Source organism: Trichechus manatus, unplaced genomic scaffold, assembly GCF_000243295.1.
Source record: "Trichechus manatus latirostris isolate Lorelei unplaced genomic scaffold, TriManLat1.0 scaffold00294, whole genome shotgun sequence".
NCBI lineage: Eukaryota > Metazoa > Chordata > Mammalia > Sirenia > Trichechidae > Trichechus > Trichechus manatus.
Window position 1 is genome coordinate 656,114 of NW_004444230.1, and position 8,114 is coordinate 664,227.

Sequence of the window (8,114 nt, forward strand, 5' to 3'; positions counted from 1 at the left end):
GCAAATGTGTTTTCCTTTTTCAATAGAACGTGAACTTTTTCACCAAGCCCCCAATTGGAACCTGGGATCAAGTGGCCGAGGTGCTGAGCTGGCAGTTCTCCTCCACCACAAAGCGAGGGCTGAGCATTGAGCAATTGACTACACTGGCGGAGAAGCTCTTGGGTCAGCATTTTATTTCTTCTCCCTCCTGTCCTCCTCACAGAAGGAACCGGGCCCATGGGACTATTCATTCAGTAAATATTTACTGAGCATCTACCTTGAGCAAGGAAGTGTGCATCTAGTGACCCTTTTTATGAGGTGGGAGGCAGATTTCTTTTCTCCTAGTGGCTGTCTCCCTCACCCTGCCAGGGTACTACTTATCTAACCTTAGGAGGGTATTTTAAGTGCATGTTAGAAGGTGAAGCTAAAGGCTTGACGTTCTCTGTCTGCGTTTTCAATAAGCCATAGGCTTATTTTTAAAACTTTTTTCTCAAAAAAAATTTTAGTAGAATATTTTTTTTATTGTCGTAGTAGTTTAAGTGAAAGTTTACCATTCTAGTTAGTCTCTCATACACAAATTTATACATACCTTGTTATGTGACCCTAATTGCTCTCCCTATACTGTGACAGCACACTCCTCCTTTCCACCCCTGATTTCCCGTGTCCGTTCAACCAGCTCCTGACCCTCTCTGCCTTCTCATATCACCTCCAGACAGAAGCTGCCTGTTTAGTCTCGTGTATCTACTTGAGCACACTTCACGAGTATCATTTTATGTCCCATAGTCCAGTCTAATCTTTGTCTGAAGAGTTGGCCTCGGGAATGGTTTTAGTTAGTAGAATATTTTATTTGCTACCTAGACTACAAGTAAATGTGTCCTGTGCTGCCAACAAATGTGACCTCTAACAGCAGATGGTTAGTGTGCGCTGCTGGTCCCAAGACTACTGCATGAAGCTGGGAGGAGCAGGGGGATTTGATGCGTCATCCACCATGTTTGCTGGGCAAAGCAACTCAAGAGGGTCCCAGTGATGGGGTTGAGGATATGTGAGTGTGTGTGCGCGTGCACGTGCGTGCTTCATGGTAACAATCCTCAACTAAATGAAAACCATTGGTTTCATGGCCCAGAGTGGGATGAATGTGTGTGTCCTAAGAAGATCTTGACTCAAAGATGAAAATTACACTACTTTATCCTTTTTTTTCCCTTTAGGACCTGGTGTAAACTACTCAGGGTGTCAGATCACGTGGGCTAAATTTTGCAAAGTAAGTGATTTTATTAAATCCATGTGGCCATCTCTTGGGAGGGGGAGAGAGTGCTCACCTGCTAGGTTACTGTGGAGGCCGCTGGTCCTGAAGGCCCTGAATTCTCGGTCTCGTGGCTAGTAGGCCCTGCTCGAGGGGAAGAGAGCCTGAGCTATAGCCACTTGAGGATTTGGGTGATGCACTGTGCTCCTAGGAAAGAAAAGGCTGAGGGGCATGGTGGGAGACTTAGCTTTCCCATTATTCTTCTTTCCAGGAAAACATGGCTGGCAAGGGTTTCTCCTTCTGGGTCTGGCTGGACAATATCATTGACCTTGTGAAAAAGTACATCCTGGCCCTTTGGAATGAAGGGTAGGTTGAAACTCCTGTCTGGTAGAGAGTGTATTTGAGTAACCAAGTCATCTGCTCTCAGCAGGGCAGTCGCAGGGGATCCAAACGTTGTTGCTTCTCTCTGGCTCCAGGTACATAATGGGCTTCATCAGTAAGGAGCGGGAGCGGGCCATCTTGAGCACCAAGCCCCCAGGCACCTTCCTGCTAAGATTCAGTGAAAGCAGCAAAGAAGGAGGAATCACCTTCACTTGGGTGGAGAAGGACATCAGCGGTAAGCTGGGCCCTCACCCACCCCACCTGGTGGCTGTAGCTGCGGTTGTGGTGGCTGCTGCTAGTTTTGAGCACCCACTGCCCCCTAGTGGACACAGATGGACTCTGACTCTCCTACCTCAGATTTGTAAAACATTTGGGAGATTTTTTCTTGTTTCTACAATTTCTTCCAGCTGAAGGATTTGCTTGCCAATTTTGTTTTGCTTGCTTCGGTGGCTAAGAGTTACCTATAAATTGTCTATTTAAAATTTATTCTTTGTCCGTTTTTTTCCCTACCCTGTTAATATATCTTATACAAATAGTTATTCAAGTTTATTGCCTGTGAACCAATTGGGTAGCCTCTCCAAAAGCCAGCCTGCACGTATCCACAGTGCCAAGCCACTGGGTAGGATACTCAGGGTCTCAGGTTCTGGGTTGGCGTAAGTCGTTCCTCCTAGAGGTAATGTTTTCTCTGAGATTATCTAGCCATAGGCGCCATTATCTTCCCACCCCTCTCCTACAACAGGTAAGACCCAGATCCAGTCCGTGGAACCATATACCAAACAGCAGCTGAACAACATGTCATTTGCTGAAATCATCATGGGCTATAAGATCATGGATGCCACCAACATCCTGGTGTCTCCGCTGGTCTATCTCTACCCTGACATTCCTAAAGAGGAAGCGTTTGGAAAGTATTGTCGACCAGAGAGCCAGGAGCACCCTGAAGCTGACCCAGGTAGTCGTTGATTTTCCACATTTTAGGCATTTAATTCTGGGGAAAACAGGAAATTGCAGAATCCTTAGAGGAGAGCTAGGTATTGTCTGAATAGCCTGGGGGATCTTTATTCCTCTTTATGGGAAAGAACTTTGTAGTGAGTGTTTTTTTGGGTGGCTGACAGGATTAGAGAGAGGAGAGGACTCAGTCACCAGTCCCTGACCCAGAGGGAGCACGCCAGAGTAAAGGGGGAGAGAGCAGACACGCCTCCACTCAAAACATGCCTGAAACACTATGAAGAGAGTGAGGGCAGAGTTCTTTAGGAACAGGATGCCCAGAGGCACAGTGCTTCTTACATAGTAGATGCTAGAAGGTTTGAGACGCAAACCTCAGTCTAGCATGTTTCCTTTCCCCATTGCTAAACAGTGTAAGCAGTGTCAAGTGGGGTGAATAGAGGCTTTCTGGAGGAAATGATTAACAGCAGAGTGGGAGGAGAGTAGGTTTGAAGGGGAAGACAAAAACTGGTGGGAGTGGCATGCAGTTGGTATTTATAATGTGCAGCTACTGAGACGAAGATTGTTTTAATGTGCAGGAGCATATGTGTTTATAGAAATTACTTCACATTTAAACCTGTAATCTCTGGGGATGTCATCAGTGTGGAGGGGGCAGAGCTCCTGGTCTGTTCCCGTTCAGTGTTTGCTGCTTTGACTCTGAGTTCTCTGTCCAGATCCTGATGAGGAGTCTATGATTTGCTATTCTTTGTTTTTACTGATTGTAGAGTTATCTGTGGGCTCTTTAAAATGATCGTTTGGGGTTAGTTTTCTGCCCCAGTTGTTTTTTAAAAAACCGTCTTTGTACAAATAAAACACTCACACACCAACTTCCCTTCCACTTTTTTTTTAATTGTGCTGTAAGTGAAAGTTTACAATTCAAGTTAGTTTCTCATACAAAAATTTATACACACATTGTTATGTGACCCTAGTTGCTCTCCCTATACTGTGACAGCACTATATTTCTTTCCACCCCGGATTCCCCATGTCCATTCATCCAGCTCCTGACCCTCTCTGCCTTCTCATCTCGCGTCCGGACAGGAGCTGCCCATTTAGTCTCGTGTATCTACTTGAGCTAAGAAGCACATTCTTCATGAGTATCATTATATGTCCTATAGTCCAGTCTAATCTTTGTCTGAAAAGTTAACCTCAGGAATCGTTTTAGTTTTGGGTCCCTTCCACTTTTTCATAGAAATTCTCTCAGAAATTTCTTGGGGTGGGGAAGAGTGGGGCTTGGAAGAAGGAATTAGAGTGAATTGACAGTTGGTTTTCCTTTTTCCCTTTGTTCTGGTATTGAGTTGTGTTCATACTGCAGAAGGTTGAACTCTCACTTCCTGTCTGCTGCTTATCTGTCTTTCCATGTTGCACTTCAGTTGGGAGATCTGTTTATCAGCCCCTGTCGCACTACTCTTTGTTCCTTCTGCAGAAGACGTTCAGATCCAAGTTCTGGTCCTTTGACCAATGTTGCTTTCAGGATCCCACCTCCCAGTCTGAGGCTGTATCCTCCATTGCCTGGGGGTCACAGTCCTTTCCTGCCTGGAGGCAGGAGTGTCAGGGGCAGCATGCCAGTCATGAGAAAAGAACTCATGACCTGAGTGCTTTGCCTATGTTATGGATTGTCAAGTGTAAGGAGTGTGCACTAAGGGGCTCCTTGTGGGTGTGGCGATGGGGTCAGGGGATGGATATAGGGGTGGGGTGGGGTATGTGTGGAGACCCGGTATTACAATGGGAGTCCTCAGGGAGAGGGATCTGTGACTGTTTTCTCTCGACTTCCATTGTGATGGAGTACTGTTGTACAGGAGTCTCTTTCAGAGATGGATCACCTTCCTAGGATTCACAGCTCCTACCTCTTTACATCTCTACAGAAAGCCCACACAGTGTTTCCTTTTGGCTTGAGGGAGAGATTATGAGTCACTTATAAATTAGATAAATTACATTTACAACCTTGTATGGATTCATACATACATCAGCTTTTAGTCTTCATTCTCCTTTGCTTCTACTGTTCTCAGCCACCTTGATCACTAGGGAATTAAATCATTTTTTGTCTAAGGTGTCAGTCCTCTCAGGTTTGGGCCAAAGTGGTCGGATTTATAAGACACCAGAACCCTGCCTCAGTCGCTCCTTTGGATTCTGCACTGAATTAATCCATTTCTTGGCCGAAAGTAACCTCAGCTGGCAGTCTGAAGACCCCTTTATAATTCATTTTCTCAGATTCTCATTATACTTTCTTTCTTTTTTTTTTTTTAATTTGTGCTTTAGGTGAAAGTTTACAGAGCAAATTAGTTTCTCATTAAATAGTAAATACATATATTGTTTTGTGACATTGGTTGCCAACCCCACGATGTGTTAACACTCTCTCCTTCTCAGCCTAGGGTTTCCCATTTCCATTTGTCCAGCTTTCCTGTCCCTTCCTGCCTTCTTTGTTTTTGGGCTGGTGTGCCCACTTAGTCTCGTATACATGGTTGAACAACATGTGTTACTGTTTTATGGGACCGTCTAATCTTTGGCTGAAGGGTGAACTTCAAGAGTGACTTCAGTACCGAGTTAAAAGGGTGTTGGGGGGCCATACTCTTGGGGTTTCTCCAGTCTCTGTCAGACCAGTAAGTCTGGTCTTTTTCTGTGAGTTTGAATTTTGTTCTACATTTTTCTCCTGCTTGTCCAGGACCCTCTATTGTGATCCCTATCAGAGCAGTCGCTGGTGGTAGCTGGGCACCATCTAGTTGTGCTGGACTTAGTCTGGTGGAGGCTGTGGTAGTTGTGGTCCATTAGTCCTTTGGACTAATCTTTCCCTTGTGTCTTTGGTTTTCTTCATTCTCCCTTGCTCCAGACAGGGTGGGACCAGTGGAGTATCTTATATGGCCACTCACAAGCCTTTAAGACCACAGACACTACTCTTGGTAAAGTCTTTTGATGACCCTAAGTGTTTAATTTTTAGAAGATCCCAGTTATCTAGCTTATCTTCTGGTGTTTGTGTATTGTGTACTGTTGTGTTTGTATCCTATTTATGCTGTATATTAGGGCCCCTAGTGTTGACCCTGTTTTTTCTTCCATGATGTTTATAGGTTCTTGGTTTTATATTTAGATCTTTGATCCATTTTGAATTAGTTTTTGTGTATGGTGTGAGGGTCATTATTCTGTCTAATCCCTCGGGTTCTCTATCAACCACAAGCTTTATAACTGCTGCTCGGCCCATCCTGCCCCACACCATGCCTCCCAAGTGAGTGGTTCACCTGAATTCCCCAGATTTCACGCCATTGTCTCTAAGGTTCCTTGACTTCTGGATGTAAGCATTTAACATCTAAAATTCATTTACTCCAATCCTCACATTTCTAACTATAGAATAAGGATTTAAAAAGACAAGGATCATAGACAATTGGCGTCTCCCTCTTTACTCTCCCTTTTTTTTTTAATGCTTGAGAGAGAATGTGCCTTGTCCCAGGTTTCTTAGCTATTGAAGACATAACTGGGCCCAGGTCTCTTGTCTTTCAGTCCAGAGTTAATTGTAGTGCACCATAAAGAAATCTTCCTTGTATATAGAGGCAGCTGTTTGTTTGATGTATTTATCCAACTGGTAATTTACTAATACCAACATCTAACAATGTAATAGAGGTAGATTAATGCTAGTAGGAGTAGAAGGTATAGCTCTTGGCATTGGAACCACAAGCATTAGCAGTCCCCATGTTCTCTTAAAGACTCGGTGACGCTGTTATCTGAGTTGGACCCCATGCAAAGACTACACAGGCCTGATTCCTGCATGCAGAGAAGTTATCTAAGAGACGCAGAGTCCTCAGGCCACAGACAGGCAGTTCAATGTTTACATACACACAAGGTTGCACACAAGGTTGGCATTAGTCTAGACTCAGGTGGGACAAGGGAATGCTGACAGGTCTCTGTGGTCAGGAAAGCTTTGTGGAAGGAATTGAATTTCAAAGCTACCAGCACCTAGGACATCAAATAGTATATAAGGAGGGGAGGGCAACACTGGAGAGGAGGCAGTGGTTGTGTCAAAAAAAAATCTCTGCTTCAGGATGTAGTGAGTTTCAGGTTAGCCCTGGTGAGGCCAGTGGCTTCCTCCTGCCCATCCTCCCAAGTCCCAATCAGTAAGCTGAAGTTTTCTTTTCCTTCCTAGGTGCTGCCCCATACCTGAAGACCAAGTTTATCTGTGTGACACCGTAAGTGGCTTCTTTTCCCAAGTTTGCCTCCATTTCTAATGTCCTCATCCCTGGGAATAGAACACTGGGCAAGAGTTATCTTGTGAAGGGTTGGCAGCCCCTGGGCTATGTTTAGTACTCAAAGTGACCTTGTGTGTTTAAAAAGCTTGAGCTTTTATTTTTCTGTTGGAGACCAGAGTTTGATGGCTTGTGTGTGTGTGTTCTGTTCTTTTTTTTTTTTTTCTCCATTGTGTCTTGTCAACCCGGCCCTTTCCCCTCCTGCTGCTCCCCATTTCCTACAGAACGACCTGCAGCAATACCATTGACCTGCCGATGTCCCCCCGCACTTTAGATTCATTGATGCAGTTTGGAAATAATGGTGAAGGTGCTGAACCCTCAGCAGGAGGGCAATTTGGTGAGTATTTGGTTAACAGACTTTGTCCTGTGAGAAAAGTCAGTTTTCTCTCTGTGATGCTTGCTTGTAGAGTCGAGAGCTGGTCACACAGATTGTCAGAAGGAGGCTCTAGAAGGTTGTAGAAGGTAGAAGGAGGCTCTCCAGTAGAAATGGAATACATGCCACATGTGTCATTGTCAAATTTTTTGTAGCCACATTTCTTCTAAAAGCAGGGAAAAGAAACAGGTGAAGTTGATTTTAATAATATATTTTATTTAACCCAAGAAATCCAACATATTATCATTTGAACATGTAATAAAAAATTAACAAGATATTTTTACCTTCTTTTTTTTTTGTACTAAGTCCTTGAATTCCCATGGGGACGTTACACCTGCAGCGCATCTGGATTCGGACTAGCCGCGTTTCTGGTGCTCACTAGTCACATGTCAGGTGGCTTGAGGCCGCCGTATGGAACAGGGCAGCCTTAGATCTTCTTCAAAAATGGAGGGTGGGAAATTTAGAAACAGGTGGTGGTGATGGTTGAATAATGTGGTGAACATAACTAATGTCAGTGAATCGTACATGTAAAAATGGTTGAAATGGCAACTCTTTTTATATATATTTTGCCACAGTATTAAAAAAAAAAATGGGAAAAAAACAGATGGCAGATTCCCGGGGGAGGAGAATAAGTCTGGATTATCTGACCAGGTCTTGGCCTTAGGTGGCAGGAGGTGGGAGAACAGTAGTGGCCCAAGCTTCTGTTCTCTGGTAGGGATGTGTGCCCTGCCAGCTGCGGGGGTGAGGCAACTGCCACTGAACTGGCTTTCCTGTCTGTTTCTCCAGAGTCCCTTACGTTTGACATGGACTTGACCTCGGAGTGTGCTACCTCGCCCATGTGAGGAGCTGAGAACAGAAGCTGCAGAGAGATGTGACTGAGGCACCTACCTGCGTTCCGCCACCTTAAACAGCCAAACCCCAGATCATCTGAAAC

At 44.6% G+C, this 8,114-nt stretch overlaps 1 protein-coding gene across 7 annotated transcripts in view; it reads left to right on the top strand.

The window, feature by feature from the left end:
• The window catches only part of STAT3 (signal transducer and activator of transcription 3), a 57,765-nt gene extending 49,651 nt beyond the window's left edge, over positions 1-8,114 (top strand). For 2 of the 7 annotated variants that reach the window (XM_023725256.1, XM_004390299.2), the window contains exons 17-24: positions 27-162; positions 1,185-1,237; positions 1,491-1,585; positions 1,696-1,835; positions 2,340-2,552; positions 6,708-6,750; positions 7,082-7,144; positions 7,967-8,103. In XM_023725256.1, the coding sequence (XP_023581024.1) occupies positions 27-162; positions 1,185-1,237; positions 1,491-1,585; positions 1,696-1,835; positions 2,340-2,552; positions 6,708-6,750; positions 7,082-7,106 (705 nt within the window). In that variant the 3' untranslated portion in view covers positions 7,107-7,144; positions 7,967-8,103. Of the gene's footprint in view, positions 1-26; positions 163-1,184; positions 1,238-1,490; positions 1,586-1,695; positions 1,836-2,339; positions 2,553-6,707; positions 6,751-7,031; positions 7,145-7,966 lie in introns of all 7 variants that reach the window. The other 5 variants (XM_004390297.2, XM_023725254.1, XM_023725252.1 and 2 more) reach the window with 5 other exon arrangements.